At 43.3% G+C, this 25,020-nt stretch overlaps 1 protein-coding gene across 4 annotated transcripts in view; it reads left to right on the top strand.

Moving 5' to 3' along the window:
- The first annotated feature begins 4,535 nt into the window (after positions 1–4,535).
- RNF150 (ring finger protein 150) overlaps positions 4,536–25,020 on the top strand; it is a 302,877-nt gene continuing 282,392 nt past the window's right edge. For 2 of the 4 annotated variants that reach the window (XM_032857179.1, XM_032857183.1), the window contains exon 1: positions 4,536–5,051. In XM_032857179.1, coding sequence (XP_032713070.1) covers positions 4,568–5,051 — 484 coding nt within the window. In that variant the 5' untranslated portion in view covers positions 4,536–4,567. The remainder of the gene's footprint in view (positions 5,052–25,020) is intronic. The other 2 variants (XM_032857177.1, XM_032857178.1) reach the window with 1 other exon arrangement.

Consider the following 25,020-nt stretch of genomic DNA (forward strand, 5'->3'; position numbering starts at 1 on the left):
GGTTTCCTTGCTCTTCTTCAAGCACAGCAAATACAATCTGGATTTCAGGGCTGTTATATTCATGCTTCCCTCTTCCAGGTTCAACCAGTCCCCCAAATATACATGTAGATCCCCTACATTGAGGATCCTGTTCAAGGTCAGGACATCAGAGCCACTGACCTTGATGTAAAATAGCACCTTCTATGAAAAAGGTCACCCTTTGTCACTCTGCCATGTTCTTCACTAGCACTTGTTGTTACCTGATATAATGTAAAACAATATGTTTCTTCCAGCCCAGAATGTAAATTCCACAAGAGCAAAAACCTCACCTGTCTTATCCCTTTGTGTACACCCAGTTCAGTGGGTCAAGTAATACTTGAAGAAAGGAGGCAAATCATCAGCACAAAGCCAGAAACAGATTTATTAACCACTCCACCACCCCCCAAGTAGACTTTTGACTTTTTATTTTATCATGAATTGGGTTCTAGCTTCCCTGCAATAGCGGCTAGTGGAAACCAAGATCTCACAGACAGATTATTATCACTTTTTCTTTTTTTGAACCACATAAGAGCAAGTTGCAGGCAGAATGCCTCATCGCTCCTTGATATTTCAGAGCCTATCCCCCACAAGAACCTTCTTCCCCTAGCTGTAATATACGCATCCAAATCAGGTAATCAGCATCGGGAAGACATAACCGTGCAATCCACAGATTACATTCAATTTTGGCCAACTGTTACATTTTTCCTTTCTGGTCCAGGAGCCAATCTAGGATCATTTGTTACATTGAGTTGTCCTGTCTCTTGAGTCTCCTTCGATTTGGATTGATTAGTTCTTCTGCCTTTCTGTCTCTCACAAGTTTAAGAGTTTTAAAGCATACAAATCTTTCATTCTATAGACTGCCTCTCACCTTGGGTCTACCCAATGATTCCCTGTGTCCGGATTCGGACCAGGCGTTCTAGGCAAGAAATGTGACAGAAATGATGCTGTGTTCTTCTCCACACATCACAGGGGGCACGTACTGTCACACACTCCACGACCGGTGACGCTCATTTTGTTCCCCGGGCCAATTTGGTGTCTTCCAGGCTTCTCACAATACATTCACTCTTTCCCCCCTTGTAATCAATAAGTATTTTTCAGAAGGTACTTCAAGACGAGGCTAATGTCCTGCTGTACATCCAAAATCCACCCACCAGCCTTAGCAACCATGACGACTCCTGACTGTACTAATCAACACTGCTCAATAGTGACTCTCTACTTTCATCAATCCTATTAGTTCAAATTCTGCTATCAGGAATAGCTGTCCCTTCTCCTCCATTTATTTATTCTATCATTCTTTATTTATTCACTTATGTTAGCATGGACTCATGGGTTCTTGTTTCATCTAACAGGTTATGATGAGACACTATCATTATTTATTTTGACACTCAAATTGTTCCAGATTTGGCCAGTGAGAGCTCCATCCAGCTGGCTCATGTGTCCTCTTGGCATGTTTCTCATCATGCTTTGAGCACTGCCCTATAAGAAATTCCAGGCTGACTGGATTTTCTCAGCCCAAGCTCTGGTTTCTTTTATGGGAGGATGGTGCTTAGAAATCAAGATCTTTTGGCCACTTGATATATTCATTGCTTCTAGTCTCTGAATGAAAGAGTTAAGGTGTATATGTGCGTGTGATTGCATACCCATTTTTAAACTAATCTAACACTCTGGAGTTCTTCAGAGCTTTCTTTCTTCCCATGTTTGTAAATTTTTGCCAACACTAAGAAACCTGGCTCCCATTATACTCAATATTTTACTTATTTGACTAATGTCCCTGAAACTAATCAATTTCCCAGCCAGGATGCTGCCTCCTTGACCCTGTCTTTTTTTTTTTTTTTTTTAAGATTTATTTATTTATTTATTCGACAGACAGATATCACAAGTAGGCAGAGAGGCAGGCAGAGAGAGAGGAGGAAGCAGGCTCTCTGCGGAGCAGAGATTTTTTGTTTTGTTTTGTTATTTTTTTTTATTATTTGACAGATCACAAGTAGGCAGAGAGGCAGGCAGAGAGGCAGGCAGAGAGAGACAGAGAGGAAGAAGCAGGCTCCCTGCCGAGCAGAGAGCCCGATATGGAGCTCAATCCCAGGACCCTGGGATCATGACCTGAGCCGAAGGCAGAGGCTTTAACCCACTGAGCCACCTAGGTGCCCCGACCCTGTCATTTCTTTAGCCTCTAACTTTTCTAAGAGAAAGAAAAGATAAACAGTAGTTATGCATTCTTCTTTTCCCCAAGATTTTATTTATTTGTTTGAGAGAGAGCACAAATGGAGATGGGGCAGAGGGAGAGGGACAAGCCGACTCCCTGCTGAGCAGGGAGTCCAACATAGGGCTCAATCCCAGGACCCCTGTATCATGACCTGAAGGCAGATGCTTAACAGACTGAGCCACCCGGGCACCCCAGTAGTCACACATTCTTAATGCTACAGATTCCCCAAGTGCTACAGCCGGAGAAAAATTGCTAAGAGACAGAGAAGTTTGGGGAACCACCTTGGTTTGCTAAGTCATCTCCCCAGAACCTAGCTAAGAGTTTTCAGCCAATGGACTCTTCCCTCCAATCTCTGGTGGCTCAGGGACCAGCAGCCAGGCAGTCTCCATGTCTGCTTCCTTGGCATTAGGTACTATAAAAAGCATTGCCCCAATTGCCTAGAAGCCTATTTTCTAAAATGAGTAAGTTCGGAAAACACACAAAACCAGCACATCAAATACCATAGAGACAAATTTTTCTAAGTAGTTCTTCTTGTGCCTGCTTCTAATTTGGGTATAGCGGGGGCTCCTTGCTCTCCCCAAACAGCCACCAGCTGCTTGCACTAGTGCTGGAAAAAGAGAGTCTGTGCTGGGGGACTGCCATTAGCAGAAAGCTGCGAACATACTAAGGTCTTAGAAAAGAGGGGGACTTTTGTTTTCATCACTGAGTCCTGGGTTCTCAGAAAGAATGCCAGGTGGGAAGATCAATGTGAGTGATTGAGAACCATCCCTTGAATTATCTTAGAGACTTTATTTGGCAAGTATCTCAAGCCAAGGAAACTGTTGGTGTAACTTATAACAACCATCCAGACGTTTTAAATGGTAAGGGCCTGTGCTGTGTCAGTTTTAAGAACACTACTCTAAAGGGGCTGTGCTCTCTGCTGACTAGTTGTGATCTCTATCTCTGCCCGGAGAACACACCATAAAGGAGAATCCAAAGAAAACTCCCTTGCCTGTTGAAACTACCAGTCATGACAACCCGAATAAACACCGTGGAGAAATCGCTCACTCTGTTTCTCTTCTTATATAGAAACACCCATCTGGTAAGAAATTTTGTAAGAAAACGAATGTCACATGTTTGTTTCCAGATGGGAGGAAGGAAACACATACCTCCCTCCAACAGAGTGAACCCCAGACCAGTAGCATGGACATCACGCGGGACCTTGTGAGGTAGGTTCTGGAGCCCTAACCCAGATGTAGTGAATCAGAAATTCTGTGGCAGGGCCCATCAGTCTGAGCTGGAACGTTCCCTCAGGTGATGCTAATGCACTTAAATTTGATCGGCACTGCCCGAGGTACTCCAGGTGTGGTGTTGGAAGGCCCTCGGCACCACTTTGCCTTGGCGTTTGGCCCTAGGATGGGTAATTAGGGAGCTCGCTGCAGTTCTGCACAGGATTAAGCTGTTTAGGAGAGGCACACGCGGTCCGTTATATATAAGGCGTAGGAAGTTGTTCCTGCACGTATAGGTCAAGGGCTCGCTTCCCCTTTTGCCTCCCCACCTGGACCGAGTCAAAGACTGGGTTGAATTTGAGACCCGGCAGGGGTCGCTGCTGCCCACCGAGAAAGACCTAGGGAGCGTGGCAAGCGGAGCCCAGAATCTTTGACATCACACTAAGCTCCTCCTTGCACGCACACATTACACACACACACACACAAGCATATACAGACATACACAGACCTCGGACTCCCCTCTGTCCGCTGTCTCCCTCTGCCCCGGAGCCGTCCCCTCCCCCGGCGACCGCGTCCACGGCGCAGCCACCCGGCGAACAGAGGAGCGCAGCGGAGTCCGGAGCGCGAGGGAGCCGGCGCGGAGCAGGAGCGGCCGCTCGCTGAAGCGCTCGGCGGCGGCAGCGGCCGGGACACCCTCGGCGGCCCCCTGGGCTTGGAGCAGCTGCGCCTGCCCCCGCCGGGGCCGGAGCGCGCCGAGCCGCCACCCCGCACGCTCCAGCGGCCCCTGCCACCCCTATGAGAGAAGTAGAAGCCGGGCCAAGGAGCCGGACACTCGGCAGCTGGACTCCTCCGCAAGCCCAAGCGCCTCCTCCGCCCGCGCCCCTCCAGCGCCGGTGAAGCGAAATGCAACCGCCACGCTCCTGCTGAAAGGGGAAGGGGCCGGCGCCATCCCCTCGCTTAGAACCCGGCCCCCGCGGCGGCTGCGCGTCCCGGCCGCGGGCCCGCAGGTCCCCGGAGTGAACGGGAGGAGGAGGAGAAGAAGCTGCCGGCCCGGGGTTGGCCGGGGCCGGGGAGGAGGGACGGGGCGGGGGGAGGGCGCGGGGGGCGGGGAGGGGGCCCCGGGCCCCGGCGGATAAAGATGGCAATGTCTCTCATCCAAGCGTGCCGCAGTCTGGCTCTCTCAACATGGCTGCTTTCCTTTTGTTTCGTGCATCTGCTCTGCCTGGACTTCACCGTGGCTGAGAAGGAGGAATGGTACACCGCCTTCGTGAACATCACCTACGCGGAGCCCGCGCCGGACCCCGGGCCCGGAGTGGCGGGCGGCGGCGGCACGGAGCTACACACCGAGAAGACTGAGTGCGGGCGCTACGGGGAGCACTCGCCCAAGCAGGACGCCCGCGGGGAGGTGGTCATGGCCAGCTCGGCTCACGACCGCCTAGCCTGCGACCCCAGCACCAAGTTCGCCGCCCCGGCCCATGGCAAGAACTGGATAGCCCTCATCCCCAAGGGCAACTGCACCTACAGGGATAAGATCCGGAACGCGTTCCTGCAGAACGCCTCCGCGGTGGTCATCTTCAACGTGGGCTCCAGCACCAACGAGACCATCACCATGTCCCATGCAGGTAAGCGCCCCGGGCGGGTGCGCCGCGGGGGAGGGGGAACCCCAAGGGATGTAGGCGCTGAGAAGGATCCAGCCTGCCTCCCAGCTCCTTTCTTGGAAGTCTGCGCAGAAGACGCGTGTCTGTTCCCTGGACCTATTAAGTTTTGCTTCGCGTTACTTCGGGGGGGGGGGGGGTTTACAGAGCAGGACTAATCAGATCCGGGCAAAGGGGGAAACCCGAGAGTGTGTTCCAATTAGCAAAGCGCCGCTGCGACGTGGGTTCGCCGGGGTGGGCTAACTTTCCCGAGGAGGATCTGGAACGTGAAGTTTGGGGGGCAGGGCTCGCATATGGTTCTCAGTTACTGAGCGGCACCGCACCTGTTTGGAACCAGTAGATCTGATAACTCAGCGCGGCACGACTGTATGCATCGGGTACACTCCTGGTGCAGGCGTTTGTGTGTCGGGAGGCGGGTAGGGTTACTGGGGCTGGCCGCTCACCACCGCTAACTTGCTCGGTCTAGTCAGGTTTCAACCCTTTCTGGGAGATTAAGAGGTTCCCCACCCCCACCCCCCGCCGGGTTGACGCACGTCGTAAATAATAATAAAAGTCCTGTGCTCTGTGTCATTCGGAGAGGCAGACAGGCAGGCACAAAGGTAAATAATCCTCAACCACATAAGAAGAGCATGGTGGCCCTAAAGTTATGCCTGGTTTTCCAGTATTGCATTATCCTTTGCCTGATTGGGAGATTAAATATGCTGAAGGTTTTCTTTCTGGCAAGAATGAGGCGACTTCAGGGTAGAAAGAATAAGATTTTCCTAATGACTGAGGGGTGCTGGAGCTAGAAATACATTACTGCCCTAAACTCGTATTTATTTACCCCTGGGCCTGACATAGCACTGCTTCCACGGTAGGAACCAAGGCGGGGCGGGGGGGGGGGGTGCTGGGGGGTAGTCCTCTCCAGGCTTGTCAGCATAACTAGCTACTTTTAGCAGACTGGCTTCCTTCAGTTGGGCCCTCCTTCCCCAGAGGGGTTCCTGGGTTGAGGCTGCGGCATCCATTAAGGGGGGGTGGGGGAATAGAAATGACAGATGCATTTTCTGACTGGAGTTGCCTGTTCAAAGATGTCATTTTCTTTAAAAGCTAGTGCTTTTTAAAAACCGTGCTGCTGGTGAAATGGAACACCAAGCTTTGGCTGTATTGTTGGGGGGGTGCTTTCTTGGGGACAAGTTTTCCTTTTGAGAGCCGCATCACCTGTAGTCAACACCAGCTGTCTTCAACAAAGAAGCTGTCAACCTTAACATAGACAGGTAAAATAGGGAAAGTTCAATACTTTTAACACATAGGTCAGAAAAGTGCAGTTCCTTAATTAATGAAGAGGATAGGCATTTCACTTAGAAAAGCTATGATACAGCATTTAGAGGCACTTGATGTTTTTTTCTTGAGCTCAACAGTTTTGTAGGGGAAAAGATGGTACCCCAACATTGAGTCCTAGGAGCATTACTTAAACTTGATGATATTCAAGGATTTGGAGGAGTATGGAAGAGCACTTTAGGTCACGTAAAGTATCTTTAAACCTTTAGTATCTAAACTCTGAGGGGTTGTGAAGGAGGTTTGCTCCCTTTTTTTTTTTTTTTTTTTTTTGTTCTCTAAATTCCAAGAGGATTGTTAGCTAATTTGCAGGATTCCTTAAATGTTTCTGTGTGCATATGCATGAAATGTTAAACGTGGCTTCTTCGAACAGAAAGAGGCATCATTTATTCCTGTCTAAAAAGGTTCTCCAGAGCTGCCAACACATTGGATCAATTAATGGCTTGCCTGTTCTTAAAGAAAGCAGTAGGCTGATTTTTTCCATACAAATGTTGCTTAAGACAGAGTGGGAGTAAAGGGTTTGGTTGTAGTTTTGAAAGTTCAAGACTAAAAATGTAAAGGAAATTCTTATGCTGTTTCCAAAAATGTGTTAACGCCACATCTGCTAATGGCCATGAAACTTCCATATTATCATATGACACATTGCCACATTAGGACTCTGTATTCACTTTGGTCAGAGATTGCATTGATTTCTGCTAAAGTCTCATTATTAAGGAGATACATGACTGGGTAGCTTGGCAGACCCTTTACTTTTAAATATTTCTCCTGAATTTCAAACACTGAGATCCCAGCACTGATCTCGCTGTTCATGTCTTACCCTCAGCTCCAGAACTTGAAGGATCTACTTTTCCTAGTTACATTTAAGTCCTGTTTCTAAATTCATCTTAGGAAATGGTGTACATTTTGCACTGAAATCACTATCCTTATTTTGTGAATATGGGGTAGAATATGCCAGAGGATCCTTATATTTGCAAACTTTTTTAGAGTCTCCAAAAAGCTAATATCAGCCTTTGCCTGTTTTTCTTGTTTGTTTTTAAATCTCACCTCTCTTCTAAATCCTTTATTTTTGGAACTGATAGCTTTTAGGTAAGAACGTCAGAATTTAGTTATGCAACCCATCGTGTAAGATCTATGCATTTGGGGTGATATGACCCCTAAACACCTACTACCTTGAAATTCAGTTAAATGGAAATTGGTTCCTCTTCCCCCTTTCATACAGACTCTTTAATTCCCCCCCCCCTGCTGAAATTACTTTGGGTTTCTGCCACTTCTGCGATTATGGTTTCTCATTCACAAAGACACAGATTCTCCTGGAATACACTAGTAGTTTTACTTGGTAACCGGTTTTTAAAGATCTTTTAAAAAACAGGACTGCTTTAGGGAGAGAGAACTCACATTTACAAATTTACAATTCACACATTTAAAGTCTGCAATCTAAGGGCTCTTACTATACTGAGACTTGCACAACCCTCACCGCCAATTCCAAAAAGAAACCCTCTGCATTAGCAGTTCCTCCTCATTCCTCCCCAACCCCCTAGCCCTAGGCAATGACTAATACACTTTCTGCATATTGTCCTATTCTGGACATTTCATTTACAGACGGTCCCCGAGTTAGAGTTGTCATGGTTTGACTTTAAGATGGTATAAAGGTGATATACATAAAGTAGAAACTGTACTCCGAATTTTGATTTTTTGATCTTTTCCTGGGCTAGCAGTATGCAGCTTGAGCCAGCAGCCAGCTAAAGCTCTCAGCCACTCAGTCAGGAGGATAAACAACTGGTACATTTACAACCATTCTGTACTCATATAACCATCCTGGGGTTTTTTGTTTTGTTTGTTTTACTTTCAGTACAGCATTCAATAAATTACATGGCATCTTCAACACGTTATTATAGGCTTTGTGTTAGATGATTTTGCCCAACTATAGACTGTGTTCTGAACATGTTTAAGGTAGCCTAGTCTGAGCTGTGATCATAGGTTAGGTGTATTAAATGCATCTTCAACTTATGATGGGTTTATTGGGATGTAAGGCCATTGTAAGTTGAAGATCTGTATGTGGAATAACATAATACGTGTTTTTTGTGACGGGCTTCTTAGCATAATGTTTTCATGGTCTTTCAATGTATAGCCTGTATCTGTCAGCACTGCATTCCTTTTTGTTGGAAATATTTTATTGTACAGATATGCCCCATTTCATTTATTCATCAATTAATAGGCATCTAGGTAACTTCCACTTTCTGTTTATGAATAATGCTGCTACGAACGTCTATGTCCAAATTTGTGTGTGGCCGTGTCTTTTGGAATTTCTGGGTCCTGTTGCAACCTTTGGAGGAACTGCCTGATTGTTTTCCAAAGCAACTGCCTCATTTCACACTCCTGCCAGCGCGATATGGGGGTTCCATTTTCTCCATATCCTCATCAACACTTGTTACATTTTTTACTTTGGCCAACCTGCTTGTTGAAGAGTGGTATCTTCATTGTGGTTTTAAGCTGCATTTCGCTGGGGACTAAGTTACTATATATATATATATATATATAAATTTTTTTTCCCCCTGCTTTTCATTTGGCTCCTTTTCTACTTGCTAACCATCACTTGTCCTCTCCTGGACTTTGAACTCATACACTTTTTGTCCTACAGAAGAAAAAGATCAATGTACCTCTTCCGATTAAACCCATGGACCACAGATTTCACATGTCCCCTATAAAAGGATGTGGGGAAGTGCCTTTTTGGTGCTTCAGAGAGCCTCTGCCTAAGTTTTCCTTGAGTAAAACTATATAGGAATGGAGCTTCTGCCAGTGAGAGTAAACTGAGTGATCTGTAAAGGGAAGTTAAAGGCCCTGAGACCCCACTTATCTCCCTGGAGCTGGTCAGATGCCTGTGAACCTTCTGATACAGTCTGAGTGAGTAAAGTCCTATCAGAAATCTATAGTTGCAATTTTGGAAAGTGGTTAACTAGTTAACCTCTAGAGCCAACCACTTGGGTTGGTGTCCTTGCCCTCCTGCTTTTACTGTGTATCCTTTTTTTTTTTTTTTTTTTAAGATTTTATTCATTTGAGAGAGTGCGCGTATGTGCACAAGTAGGGGAGAGGGAGAAGCAGGTTTCTTGCTGAGCAGGGAGCCCAGTGTGGGGCTCTATCCAGAGACCCTGGTGTCATGAATTGAGTCCAAGGCAGATGCTTAATGGACTGAGCCACGCAGGTAACCCTCTTACTATGTATCTTTCAGCAAGTGACTCTACCCCTCAGGGCTTTAGTTTCCGTGTTTGTGAAATGAGAGATGACAGTACCTACTTTGGTTAGTAGGGGAATTAAATGGGTCGATGCATGTACAGGGCTTCCCTCTGTAGCTGGTATGTAGCGGTCAATAAATGTAAGCCTTATAAGCATTGTACATAATGATACACAGAGCCGGAGACTGGATCCTCAGACCGTAGGGTGCACTGAGGCCCTGGGAAAGATCACTTTATTTAGTGTCTCGTGCTTTGATGACCAGAGTGGCCGTGCTGATTTCTGTTTATGGCTTCTGTGATTTGGGACCAGGTATTCCTGCCCCTTCTGATGGTTAGTGAACCTCTGAGAATTCTCCTGATGCATACGTGCTCTTTCTCTTGGCTGAAATTGCAATCTCCTCCTAGCAGGGACCTGCGTGATAAACATGGTAGAGCTAGGACTGTGTGGAGACAGTTGGTGACTGGGTTTTGACATCGAAGGAAGGATACATTTTTTTCCCTTTTTTAAAAGAATGTATTTGCTGTCTTTGTCTTTTGCTAGTGTATAGTGAAAGGGAAATGAGAAGACTAAAGGTCTAGCTGAATGGAAGAACTTTTGAGGGACTTGGTCCCTGCTAGTCCTTAGAGATGACAGAAGGGAAGAGATGGTTGAAGTAATTGTTTAGAGAATCAGCTCGATGAGGAAGAGCCCCAGATGGAGTAGATCCTTTGTATGCTAAGACTTGTCCAAGGTTGGAGGAGAAAACAGGAAGCTTACTGAATCTTTCTTGTTTGGGTGAGTGCTAGGAGTTTGATTTATGGGTTCGTTGTTACATTTGTGGCCATTATTTAAATTTCTAATTTTTAAAGTCTACATCGACCTTAATCTCTGTAAAGGGACTAGCTGCTATAATTAATTTTTGTCAGGATTCCTAATTTTCTAGGACGTGTGGTTTTGTGTGGTTTTGCTTAGTATGTTTGCATTAACTTTCTTCTTGGCGTGCTGTAGTTCTTTCTCTGGGAAGTAATCATGTTGACCATGACATGCTTACTCTGTCAGGCACGCTGTAAGCACCTGATGCATATTAGCTCATTTAATTTTCCCAACAGCACTCAGGTGGGTACTATGGTCCCTGTTTCATAGACCAAGGCTCTGAAGCCTAGTCAGGAGAGGTGCCCTGCGGGCTGCAAGTGGTGGAGCCAGACTTGCAAACTGGAGTAGTGTGTCTCCCCAGTCTGTGCTTATAACTACTGCTCCATATTCTCTCAACTTGAAAGGACACTGTAAAAAAATGAGACGGGGACTGTGATGACTTGATACAGGTACTGAGCTAAAGCAGATTCTTCATTCAGAAACCTTTAACAAGTCTATAGGCTGAAGGCACTGTTGACTCACAGGCTGCATTTTTGTGATGGAAGACATGGGACCTTATGTTTTGGGCTCTCCGCCGCCTGGCATGCCTCTGATTGGCTTTGGGCCAGTTGCTTTTTCTATTCCGGATCTCTATTTTCTCTCTCTATAGAAGGTTTGGGTTAGTTGATCTCCGAGAGCTGTTTGAACTCCATAATTTATTCCTTATGCATTCAAAAAAACCAATATATTGCTACAAAAATTCAGATTCCTGGCTTTCTTCATCACAAAAACTGACCAGGACCTGTGTCCCACACGGCAGCTGCCAGCTGGAGCAGAGCAGTGGCTGGCCTTTGACATGGGCAGTGCGCTCTTTAGTTGGCCCTGGTCCCTATCACTTCTGGCCTGTGCCACTCCTTTATGCCCCTGCCTCAACCCGAAGGCCAGTGGATTTGGGGTCCCCGCTTTATGGAATCAAACCAGGGCTGGTGAAGAGAAGTTCTAGAAAACCTACTTCCTTAGTAAAGGGAAGTGTTCACAGGGATAGAACTGTATGAGGGGAAGAGGCTTCCTGGGGTAGATGAAGCTTTCTCTTGTGTTCAGATTGAACTTGAACAGGGTTGTGGAAGTTCTGAAGATAGGAGTCATGCCTTGAGGGTCTTCTGAACCAGAGCACCCATGATTCTCTATCATTTGGATATTTCAGAAACATTTAAGAGCCTCCATTTCCACTTGCTTTTCTGTATGTGTCTTAAGAGGAAAATACCATTCACGCTTGTTCTTAATCTCCCAGGCCAAACAGTGTCTCCCTCCGTTTAATGTTTATATACTTATTTATGTGGCATGAAACTACTTTTTCACCTGTCTCTCTGATGGCAGACAGACACCCAATAGCCAGGAATTTCAGACTGTTACTAAAAGCCATAATTCAGTGTCAGTGTTAGGTAACATTCTTGGCATTGTAACTTAATTTGGCCTGGGCATTTCAAGAATACGTAAGACTCGCTCACTTAGTTCAGGTCCTAGAAATACGTATCTGGGGGATTTGGAAGGAATCTTACTGTCTGCCTTCCAATCTTTAGTAAGCATTCCGTCCTCCTCTCTCTCGATGGTTCTGTTCTTAAAGATCCCCAGACTTCTCACAAAGAAGGAATTTTATGACCAGGAAGTCTGGAAAGATTTAGAAAGGACCTGGGACTTTAAAACTTCTTCTAGTTTTTTAGAAAGGAAATATGTGGTTCTTGATGCAACATTAATTTTGCCTAGAAACCAAGCTCCGTTTTTGAAAAGGAGCGTGACCATTATTGTTTCTAGAGATAAAACTTAGTATATAAAGAAATTAATATTTTAATAACCCCTGAAAGTCTTCAGCTTATCCCTAGAGGAGATGCTCCAACTCACATATACTCTAGAGGCCAACTTCCCCTCCTGCTGAGTGACTGAGGTGATACCGGAGTTCCCTATATTTGATCATGTGAATTGAGAGATGGTAAATTTGAGTTAAAATGGAACTCAATCCTTTCAGATTATCTCCACTCTTGAGGATTTTGTTGGTAATATAAAACCCCAAGAATAAAAAGGCTGCCTTGTGCTGCACGATTGTTCTTTATGAAGCCGCAATTACAGTGGTTTTGTTCCTTGGAAACCTTGACTATAGGTATAATGTCATCTTTTATTTTAAACTCTAAAGAATTAACCCGTTGGCAGTTTAACTTAAGGTAAGCGTGTTTTACAGATTGAAATCAAAATATTAATGATTAGGTTTCTAGTTCTTTTTTCTATGTTAGAGGAAAGGAAAGGGAAATTTCTTTTACTTCAAAAGCATTGGTAATAAATTGATTTCTGCAAGTATCTTAATTTTTTTGTGTTTTCCATAAATATAAGTGTAGAAACACTTTTTTCAGTAGAAATAATCATTTGTCATAAATTTTTTTTTTAAGACTTTATTTATTGGACAGAGATCGCAAGTAGGCAGAGAGGCAGGCAGAGAGAGAGAAGGAAGCAGGCTCCCCACAGAGCAGAGAGTCTGACATGGGGCTTGATCCCAGGACTCTGGGATCATGACCTGAGCTGAAGGCAGAGGCTTTAACCCACTGAGCCACCCAGGCGCCCCTCATTTGTCATAAAATTAAAGCTTATGCATTAGATTATTAGCCTTTTTTGTTCATACATTTAGTAAAGGTTAAAGATTAGAAACAATTTTATGTTAAATGTATGGCTTATTCATATCCTTTCCAGGCAAAGATCTATAACTAGTACATGTTTTAGGTAAGATCCGGGAAATGTTTTTTTTTTTTTTAACCAATTCAGCCTATGTCTCCACCATAAGAAGCTTTTTACATAGTTCACTAAAACACTATTGAGAAGGCAAAGATACGACATTTTTCTAGGTGCTGACTTGCACAAATCCCTTTTTTCCCCTCAAATTTTTCTCTCTTTCTGGTCCCCACTTTCCACAGAAGATATTCCTCAGGCCATTCTGTGGCTCTCTGAACTGTCTAAACCTCCATCAGGAATGTGATTGCAGGTGGCCCAAAGAATAGTGGAACAGGAAAGATGTTTTCCCCTTTATTTACCAGAAAGCTGCTTGAAATGTTCTTCATCCCAGATACTCACAGGACTGGCTACCCCTGTCAGGTCCCTTCTCTAAAGTGACCTCACCACTAAGGCACTCCCAGCTCCTCTATTTAAAATAACAGCTTCCCTCCCCCACTCACCAGCCCCAGCACTCCCTACCCTCTCCCTGCTTCATTCTACTTCTCATTAACATGTTCTATTGTCTCTTCCCAGCCTCCCTCAATATAAGAGCCACAAGAAACAGGGCTTTAGACATTTTTTGTTGATCTTAAAGTTCCCAAAGCCTAGAAGGGTCCCTGGTGCACGGAAAATGCTCCAGAAATATTAAGATCATTTAAATAACCTGGAGACTGGAAAGATGGGCCATGTTAATATGTGTCTAGTGTCATGAAAAAATATTCCATGACACTAAAATTTTTCTTTGCTTTTGACTTACCTAAGTGAAGTTAGGCAGATTCTAATCAGTCTCCTGCTAAAATGTTTATTCCTCCTGTAGAACGTGGCAGGAAGTTAAGTGCCTGGTTCATGTCCTCAGTCTACAGGGAAAAAAGCAGAAGGGTATCAAAAACAAGTTGTAACCAAATACAGTTCTGTACATGTGTTTATTGTCCTCCTTTAGAAACAAAGTGTTTTTCTCTTGTTTTAAATGAGAGACATATGCTTTAGAGAAAAACTTGAAAATATGGAAAATTTTAAAAAGCGAATAACCATCTATAACCCAGCCACTCAACTTTTTTTCATTATGTGGATACATATTTACTTTTACCAAATTGGGAATATATTGCATATGTTTTATAGCTTTTTTTAAATTTAAAATTTAAATTTTTTAAAAAAAATATTATGGAAACTTTTTTCCATAATATTTCTGTGACGAGCCCACTTTCCCCCTACATAAACAGTGCTGCTGTAAACATCCTTACGTACCTAAAAATGGGTGCATATCCAGGATTACTTCCTTCGTTCCTGAATATGGGGTTAGAGGTTTTTCATGGGTTGCCGTAGAGCAGGGTTTTTGGTAACCCACTTAGTGAAGTCTTCAGAGGTATGCCACTCACTAGGATGGTTCCACGGAAAGAGAAGGAACGTCTGTCGGTTATGGGGCTGCTGTGGGGCCCTAGCCTAGCTTTCCTGCGTGACTTTGCTCCGAACTAGACCAGTCTGGCAGCTGGGCCAAGACACACGGAAGGTGGCGAATCAAAAGAAATGAAGCCTGGGAAATAGAATCATTGGGGCCACAATTGGCAGAACCCTCCTCTGTTCCCTTACATTCATCTGAGTCTTGGAGATGTTAAATGCAAATTGAACAGCATGTTAGGAAATTCAGGTTTCAGTTGTGGCTCTGTCTCACACTGGCTTTACAATTGGCAAGTGACACCCTACCACCCAGGGGTCTCATTGTCTTCCATTTGAAAGCGAGGGGCAGGAGGCTGCTGGAGGGGGATGTTGTTTAAAGCAGTGATTGTCCACTCTGGCTGCACTTTGTAATCACCTGGGGAGTTTAAAAATTATGCCCAGGTTCCCCAGTGCAGAAATTCTGATGTCATTAGCCTGGTGGCCAGAGGCCTCTCCAGAGAAGTCCAATGTGCAGCCTGGGGTGACAGCCACCACGCTGGGTGAACCTAAAGGCCTCCTCGAGTTCTTACATTCCATAGCTCATAATAATTTAAAGAAATACTGATTTTTATCTACGTTCTACATGAGAACATTTTAAATTTCAGGATGATAATGATTAAAAGTATGAGGGTGTGTACAATAAGGATTATTTCAAGACAAAGTTAGTGATTCACTAATAATAACCAGATTTGGGAGACCAGCAGGAACACAGATGGCAAACACAGCAAGCCCAGGGAAGCACACAAACTTCTGTAACAAATCAAAAAGTACAGTAATGAGTCAGAAAAGATTAGACATTTTAATTAAGTTGGGTGAAATTTCACGGATGGGCTGAATGTTCGTGATCTTGACTGTAGGCTTCTGGCAAAAGAGGCAGAGATGCCATGTTGTTTTGACTGAGTAGGAAGTATCCTGTTTGGCACATCGTGATTGTCCTTGCCCAGGTCGGGAGGCCAGATATGGTGGTGATGGTGGTGAGAAAGACTGTTCTGGGACACAGCTGGCCTGGGTCTGGACCCAGGTCTGGACAGTCACTTACTGAGGGAGACCTGAAGCACCACAGGTATGGAGGTAGAATCTTGAAGTCCTCTGGTTGGTGAGAGTGATGGGAGGACACTGGGGTGTGAGCAGAGTGCAAAAGGAGCTGCTAAGAACTAAGGGCCTCGCTGCGCAGGAAAGGCTGCAAGCAAGTGATGAGCCCAAGTCTTCACTTGTGAATGAGCCTCAGGTGTTATCCATCAGAACTGTTGGGAACCCAGGCAATGCAGGAGAGGGGCAACTGTGAGCATTTAATGTTTGTTTGTTTTTTTAAAGATTTTATTTATTTATTTGATAGAGATCACAAGTAGTCAGAGGCAGGCAGAGAGAGAGGAGGAAGCAGGCTACCCGCTGAGCAGAGAGCCCGATGGGGGCTCGATCTCAGGACCCTGAGACCATGACCTGAGCCGAAGGCAGAGGCTTTAACCCACTGAGCCACCAAGGCGCCCCTGTGAGCGTTTAATGTTAACTAGGATTATTGTCAAAAGAAATATATTGGACTACAATCTGACCAGCTGATTCCCAGCCATCCTGATCTCTGCCTGGACGCTGTCATCCCGGCCGATGTCCAGCTTCTGTCCCTGCCCTCTGCAGTCTGTTCCCTGTGCCGAAGACAGAATGAAGTCTCAAAAATCAAAGTACATCCCTCTCTGGCTCAGATCTTCCAGGGTCTGCGTATCATACTTGGAACCAAGTCCACGTTCTTGCTGCCACCCGCAGGACCTGGCCCAGTGTGGCCCCTGCCTCCTGTCCAGGCCCATCTTCCAGCCATGTTTCCCTCCCAATTTCCCAGCCCCTCTTGCTGCTCCTCAGATAGGCCCAACGCTGCTGCCTCAGGCCTTTGGAATGCTTTTTCCTCTGCTTCTCTGGTACAATTATTATAAATTTATGCAGCAAAGCATCTCTTCATGAAACATCTCTTTATACTTCTGAAATGTGTGAGAAGGATTCCCAAATAGGAATATCTAGTAGACATTTATCTCTTTCCCCCTTATTTAACCAACTTATTTTGTTCACTTCCGCATGCTCTTATGTCCCCTGTATGTGTAGTCATGGGAATTAAGCACCCAGTGGGCAGGGAGAGTTACCCAGTCACCACACTCAATTTTTTGCAGGTTTTCCCAGAGTTTTGCATGAGTCATTCCTTCATATCAACAGACTGCTCAGCTGACCCCTTTATCAAGAGTTTTCTCTGACCATGTAAAGTTCTGTGGGGCTTTTTTTTTTTCTTTTTTTAATCTGCTACTCGTTCTCTCCTTTATTCTCCCTTATGTTTCTTCATAGCGTTTATCACCATTTGAAATTGCTCTATTGAGTTACTTGATTATTGTTTATCTACCTTAGGAGACTATAAGCTCCACAAAGATAAGGTTCTTGTCTTAACTGCTGTATTCATGGAGGCTGGCACATTAAAGGCATCCAGTAAATATCTGTAGACAATATGAGTTGGTAAAGGAAAGGTAGAATATGTACCCATCCGTGCTTCCCAAGTGCACTGCTCACTTAAGGGACAAAGTAATGACTCCTATTACATATACATTATTTGCCTTATGTTGAGGGACATTTAATTTGAGTGATTAAAAATGTTGTTTCTTTTCCTGCCCAGAACAGGTCCTGTGCTAAGGGGATTTGTCTGCTGCCAGACCTGAACATAACCCTTGATAAGATGCCTCCTTCCTTACAGGGCCCACGGAACTATTCTTTCCCTATTCATTATTGTCAGCAGATGGAAAGGGCCTTTTTCTTTCTTTCTTTCTTTCTTTCTTTTTTTTTTTTTTTTAAGGTTTTATTTACTTATTTGACAGAGAGAGAGAGGGAACACAAGCAGGGGGAGTGGGAAAGGGAGAAGCAGGCGCCTCGCTGAGTAGGCAGCCCGATGTGGGGCTCGATCCCAGGACTCTGGGATCATGACCTGAGCTGAAGGCAGACGCTTAACAAATGAGCTACCCAGGTGCCCCAGACCTTTTTCTTTTGTCTTCCCTTCATGAATGTTTGGAGGTCTGGAGTGGGAAGCCAGTCGTCATTTTCTGAGATCTTCTCCAGTCCCCCAGTCAGTGTGTCTCAGGAGACCTGGATGCCTACTGTCCATTACCTACAAACAAGTGTGTCTCTGATCTGAGGCCCTTTGCTTTGGAGGTCTGTAAGGGGTCTTTTTATAGATAACGGAATAGAAATGTCCTTTGGAGTCAGCTGTTACGAAATACAGCAAGAGATCTGAAAGAAGTAACTGGGCATAGTGCTGCTTGGATGTTTTTACTCGGAATTGGGCATCTGGTAGACTTCATACTTCAAGGGCACCTGGAGTGTTACTGCAAGGAAATGTTATAGGTTGATGGTAAACCCTACCTGTATCATTTATGAATCTCTCTCTGTGTACACACTACTTGATTCCAGAAGAATCTAAAGTTAATGGGGCAGGAGCAAGGATGTCAGGATTTCTCCAAGTGAAGGAAATAGCAAATGACAAATGATAGTGAGATATGCCCAATTGTGACCTTTCGGGCAATGAGAGAAATCTCGTTTTCTCTTAAATCTGAGTGAGAGGAATTCGTTAAAGCAACTGTTGGTTGCAGCACTGAGGCTTGCTCTAGAATGAATGTAATTTCTTATGTATTTGTATGCCTGTACTTTTTGGCTTTTAAGAACTATATGCATGGAGTTTGAAGCAGTTAGGTGATATAATTCCTATCAATTTAAGAGTTTATTTCTATAGAAAACACATATACTGAATCATTACTTTGTTCTTTCCTTTCATAAATGCATTGATTATATGAAGCAGATTCTATTTTATTGAGATGAATTCTCTCCTACTGGACTGTGAGGTGTCTGAGTCAAGGTGCTTTATGCCTCCAGCCCCCTGCCCTGGTAACTAGCACAGGTTTCCTGAATGATTCCCCATCTGTGGTAATATTTACTAATCTGGTGAATTTTGACCCATCTCGATGCCATTCACCTGGTGGCAGGAACCTGGCCTTGATACCAAGCATTTAAAGGAAATAGCCTCTGATGAGGCTCACCTTGCAAACACTAAGCCTGCACAGGAGAGGTAAGTGTCCCTCTCACAGGGCCATGCTCAGAAAAAAAAAAAACAAACAAACATGAAATGATGCTTTATTGCATACAAGCCAAGTTCTGTACATTAAAAAGTCTTTAGTATCTTTCATCCTGTTGACCTTTAACGACTATCTTGAAAAACCATTTACCTAATTAAAACTTGATTCTTTTAAATTAGAAGGTCTTATTCTCTTTGGTAACATGAAATGATTCTTATAATTTGGTTTATTGCTGTCTGAAACTAATCAGCTTTCTTCCTTTTTTAGGGAGATACTATATTAAGTATAACTTAGCTTATTACTCAGGAAGATTTTTGTGTTTTATTTAGTTGTATTGTGAAAAATACACTGTAGGTAAAAGGGAAAAAAAGCCATTTTCTTTAGTGAAGCTAATTAGAACCTTTGAAGCATTTTGAACTGTAGCATAACCATGAGCTTGCTCATTATTTTTATATTTAATCTTTGAAAAGGTGGCATAGAGGAAAACAGCTGCTCAAACTCTAGCCCTTGATTGATAGATTTGCTTACTGAGATGGGGCATCATTTTTCAAAGAAAAATTAGCGCTGAAATAGACCATTACCTTGCTTGGCCCATTTGGTAACCACTATATTTCTAAAAAAGATGTGTTGTCACACAGGGGGACTGATTGGTCATGGTGGTGGGGAGTGTCACTGTCAGCTCTTCTTCCACTGTCCTGTGCTTCTGGATGAGTTTCAGCCCCAGATTCCATCCATCTTTTTCAAGGAATGGGAATTTGTGTTGAAGAGGACTCGCTTCCTCTCTGTAGCTAACAGGCAATTTGAAGAGGCTGCTATCTCAACCCCGTGTAGCAAGTCTTCCGTAAGTGTATGGTGTTTGCTGTAACTGTACTTGAGGCCGAGAAAAACCTGAGATTCAGGGAACCAGAATCCTCGAAAACTGGTGTTCATTTGCCAAGGTGACAAGACAGCAGGGTTCAAAGGCAAGTAGGTGTGACCTAACCCTCTCCACCTGCCCGTGCCTTGCTGTCTAGCAACTCAGTGATGGACAAAGTCAGACTATGACTCAATATTCATGAGTTTAAGGCCATTCAACAGGCCCAACACCAATTCCCCAGGGATTAGGCCTGCAGATCAGGAGCTCTGACAATAAATAAATAAATAAAATGCTTCAGGTAAGATAACCAGATGATAGCTGGGGGCCCCATCAGCAGCTGCTCTGGGGGTGGGGGGAGTTGGTATTGTGGCCATTCTGAATAGCCATTGTGCTCTTTCCATGTGCCCCATCTTCTCTCCCCAGGGAAGACCATTGAGGAAAATTCTCCTTTTCTGAATAAGCCCAGACATCCTTTCAGCAAATCACCTCTTCTGGCTCCTGGCCTATATATATATATATCATATATATATATGATTTTTTTTTTAAGATTTTATTTATTTATTTGACAGAGACATTGAGAGAGGGAGCACAAGCAGGGGAAATGGGGAGAAGCAGGCTTCCCTGCTGAGCAGGGAGCCCGATGTGGGACTTGATCCCAGGACCCCAGGATCATGACCTGAGCCAAAGGCAGACACTTAACAAATGAGCCACCCAGGCACCCCACCTAGATTATATATTAAATCTGTCGGTCCCCTTGTTCATTAGAAGAACTCTGCAAATCTTGGTTGGACTGAATAAATATTAGAAGAGAGTGAACACTTGTGAACACATAAGGCTCTAGACCCTGTGTTAGGTGTCTTTCATACTTGACTCCTTTCACAGACCCTGAGAGTTGGAAACTTGCCCAAAGGCACAGATGGACAAAAAGCAGGGCTGGTATTTTAATCCAGATTTATGTAAATTTCAAGTATATCGTGAGGCGTGTAGGATTTCTTTGACTTTCTACTAATTTTTGTTTCAGTGTACTTTTTTGTAATGGGAAAAAATTCTTTATGGATAATAAGCTGTATAGAAACACTGTTTCCCGTAAGAATTGGGAAACTTAGTCTGCCATTGTTAAATTTATTGGGTATCTGCAGCAATGTAATTCCTTGATTGCACAAGAAATATTTCTTACTGAAGTATAAGGTATAAATTACTATGGACTTAATTGTTCCACAAGTCAAACCTTGTCCCCTGTGGATATGGTCATGTCTTTGGTATATTATAGTCCTTGTCTGTAAATTGTGGCTTAAAGAATAGTTCTAGTTCGAGTGATTTATTCCCATCAGTTAAAAATGACAACATTCTTAGAGAATTGCATCAGGCTCCTTTCTGTTAATCCTATTAAAGTAAAAGGGCCTCTGTAAATTTCTGCTACTGCATGTTATTTTTAGTTTTAGAAGTAAATCATTCCCTTCAAATTTATCCTACTGTGATTTTTCCTAAGTTTGTAATTACTCTTAACATTTGCAAAGCACTGCCAGACCCCATGTACCAGAAAAATATTTCCAGGTCAAAATAATGACACTGTTACTGTCATTATGGGAATTTAAAAATAGGTGTGTGTATACAGTATGTATGTATAGTATATAGTTTAGAATTTTAATTGGACTTGGATGATGTCTGATTCATGTAATCCCAGAACAGTTTTGCTTGCTCATTAAATTGCTGCAGCCTTGATTTTAAATAAGATTTTCTTTAATTGGGTTTGTGGTTCTTCATGCTCAGTAATTCACTTGTCTATTTTTAGTGTTCTTATGTTGCTTATTTTAACATTCCTCGTATATTCTACTTGTAAGATTCTTATTAGAGTACTCCTGAGAATTTTTTTTCTCTACATATGTACATTGTTTTACCTTGTTCACAAATCTTCCTGGGGGCAAGGAGGCTGAAAAGGCCCTTATAGTGTGAGCTTATGTCTGCCTGTCAGTCAGTGGATTTGTAATTTTTTCGTCTACATTATCAAAATTATCCAGGTATTACTTATTTAACCACAAAATAGACTTTTACTAAAAGATTTCAGAGTGCATCAGTTTTGATAATTTTATTTTATTGACAAAAAAATATGAATTTTTTTTTAAGATTTTATTTATTGGCAGTGAGAGAGTTTGCATATACAAGCAGGGGGAGGGGCAGAGGGAGAAGCAGACTTCCTGCTGAGCGAAGAGCCAAGTCCCTTGATCCATCCCTGATGGGATTCCATCCCAGGATCCCTCGATCATGACCTGAGTTGAAGGCAGATGCTTAACTGACTCAGCCACCCAGGTGCCCCCCAGATGTTCTTGATATATGATAGGAAAAAAAAAGGCATGGTTAACAGTATTATATTTGTAATAAAAATTGGGCTGGGAGTAAAGAGTAAAGCAGATCTAATTCCCTTTTCCCCTTATTTTATGAAATTATCACTGCCACTTGTTGGTTTTTACATAGATTATATGAATTTTTACATAGATTATCTCACTTAATCCTTTCAGAAACCTTCTGGGGTTAGAGTACTCTGAGCACAGATTAGGTTATTAAGTTTAAGCAACATGCCCCAAATCTCACTCTTCGTTTGGTGGCAGAGTTGGGACCTGAGCCCCAGTGAAACTCCAAGGCCTGAGCTGTGGGCACATATGATGGGATGGATTCCCTGTCTCCAGGCTGCAGTGAACTGTTACAAAGAAGATAAATGAGAGTTCCTTCTATTGACATGGAAATATGTTTACTTAGCTTGCTTTGTAAGTGCAATGCATCTTGGGCAAATCCCCTAACATGTTGAGCCTCCGTGTGTTCAACTCTAAAATAGCAATCAATATGGTACTTAGCAAATTTTGTTGAATCTAAAATGCCCCTGATTTTAAGAAGTAAGAATATTTTATGTACACTGAGAAAAAAACTATCACAATTTTAACATGGTATTGATAATCATTCTGATTTCACAGATGTTAAATCATAAACAACAACAACAAAAAACTTCATAGACTTGAGCTACCATGTCATCAGTTTGTGAGACTTTTATGAGCATGAGCAGAAAGCACTTAGCGTAAGACCTTTTAAATGATTAAACATAGCACCATAAAATATTGATAATGCACCAGTATGTAATCTAAGACGAGACATGGAGTTTCTTTCAAAAGAACCAGTATTAAACTAGAAAAATATTCTCAAGACGATAATTAAAAGCTTGCTGATACCAACTAGAGCATGTAAAGGTTAGCCTGGCTGGAAGACATCTGCAGAAGACTGGTATGTCCCAGTGCTTGAAATCAGATGTGCTCCCCAGGTCTGAAGCAGGCACAGGCCACAAGCATTGTGGGGATGTGGGCCCTGGATTCCCAAGAGTGATTCCCAAGAGCGGATCTCCACTGCTGGAGATTCTGTTTCACACCATTTCTCCCTGGATGGTGTGCTCAGGAGGGATCTAGAATGACTTGGCTGTGAGGGGTGGGAGAAGGGATGCCAGTTAATACAGTGTGAACCATCATGCTGACTGTAATGGAAGGTGTAATTGATGTGTGGGCATGTGTCAAAAGACCACCAGGAGAACTGAAGGAACAAAAGTGGGGAGGGCGCTTTCTTTGCCTCGGCCCAGGGTAATGACATTTTCATCTTTCAACGAAAGAACACAAGACATCCTATTTGAATGGATGAATTAAAAGCTAGTTAAAATGGTTGGATTTTTTTCTAGTTTTCTGGGAAATTCTATCCATGTAGTAAGGAGGCTGATACACGATACAGACAAGATCCACTTTCCACAGAGTCCATAGGGCATGGAAAGCTTGTCAGGAGATGAAGTAACAGGCCAGCATCATGACCCTTTGCACACTTCGCTATCACCTGAGCACCATTTTGTTCTAAAGGAGATGAACGTTTTCAAGGATTTACTGTGGGTCAGGCGTTGTGCTGGCTGGTCACAGCATTATTTAGATAGGCTGCCTGGCTTACTGGTTAGAGCCAGGCTAGACCCCGTCTGCATAGACACAGATCCCAGTTCTGCCTTATAATAGCTTTGCTGCATGGTATGCATTAGTCAACCTCCCTGGTTCAGTTTCCTTGTATGTAAAATGGGAATCATAGGGCTATTTCATGGAGTTTTTGTAAGAATTAAATGGGTTAATTTATATAAAGCATTTATACATATAATCACTGTAATAGCATTTGCTAGTAAGAAAGTGAAGTTATGTGTGCTGCTAGGATTCACATCTGTGTTTAATAATGTGCTTCTGCATGCTGATACTTGATATCATAAGGCTGTACAGATCACACTAAATTGTCACCTTTGAGTTCTAGGAACACTGAATGCTAAGAGAGATGAAATACCTCTTCATTGTGTTGATATTCTTCTCCAATTTGGGCATTGGCTGTAGAATCTCTTAACCTTTGATCTACTTCAAGTGAATAAATGTTAAACAGTTATACCCTTGGATCATACTTAATATATTTGTACTTAATATACTTCTATTTAACTGATTCTTCTGATAATACTTAACATTTGGAAAAGATACTATTTCAGCTTACAGGTGAAGGAATTGAAGGTCACAGAGTTTGAGTTCTAGCGAAACTAGGGCTCAAATTCACATCTTAATTCAAAACCTTTTTTCACTGTGTTGACATATTTACTTAGCAGTTGTTAATTAAGCACCTACTATATGCAGGTGTATTGAATCTTAGCTGTACAAAGAGCATTATACCACTTTTTTGCTGAAGCAGGTTACCAGTCTGACAAGAAAGGTAGAGTGGATGTGTGATACTATTAGTGTGAACAGAGTGTTACAGGAACGCCCAGGAACAATTACGTGGCCTAGAGATTTGTGGGAGGTTTTATGGAGAAGGTGACATTTTAAAATAAGCAGAACTGGGGGCACCTGAGTGGCTCAGTGGGTTAAAGCCTCTGCCTTTCTGCTCAGGTCATGATCCCAGGGTCCTGGGATCGAGCCCCGAATCAGGCTCTCTGCTTGGCGGGGTGTCTGATTCCTTCTCTCTCTCTGCCTGCCTCTCTGCATACTTGTGATCTCTGTCTGTTAAATAAATAAAATCTTTTTAAAAAGCAGAACTGTGAGCAAAGTAAAGGTGGGAGCACTTTTAGCAAAGGAAACCATTTATTTGATTGGTGAGAGAAGACGAATGGACTAGAGTGACAAGTAGATGGTCTTATGGTGAGAGGAGACTAAAAACTAGTTTGAGATGGGTGGGATGCTGAGGAAATTGGACATTTTCTTTCCTAGGTAATGAAAATCATTGAAGTCTTTTAAGCAGACATTGTCAGAGCTCTGTTTTAGAAAATAATGGTGCTAGGTATACTAAAGAGTGTGTATAGGAGACGTCGGTTTTCAGGGATGTTAATTATAAGCCTGATAACAAGGGTTTAGAGATTTCAGAAATAATATCTAGAAATTGGTGT

The sequence above is a fragment of the Lontra canadensis genome, unplaced genomic scaffold (assembly GCF_010015895.1).
Source record: "Lontra canadensis isolate GAN:19392208 unplaced genomic scaffold, GSC_riverotter_1.0 scaffold1, whole genome shotgun sequence".
Lineage (NCBI taxonomy): Eukaryota > Metazoa > Chordata > Mammalia > Carnivora > Mustelidae > Lontra > Lontra canadensis.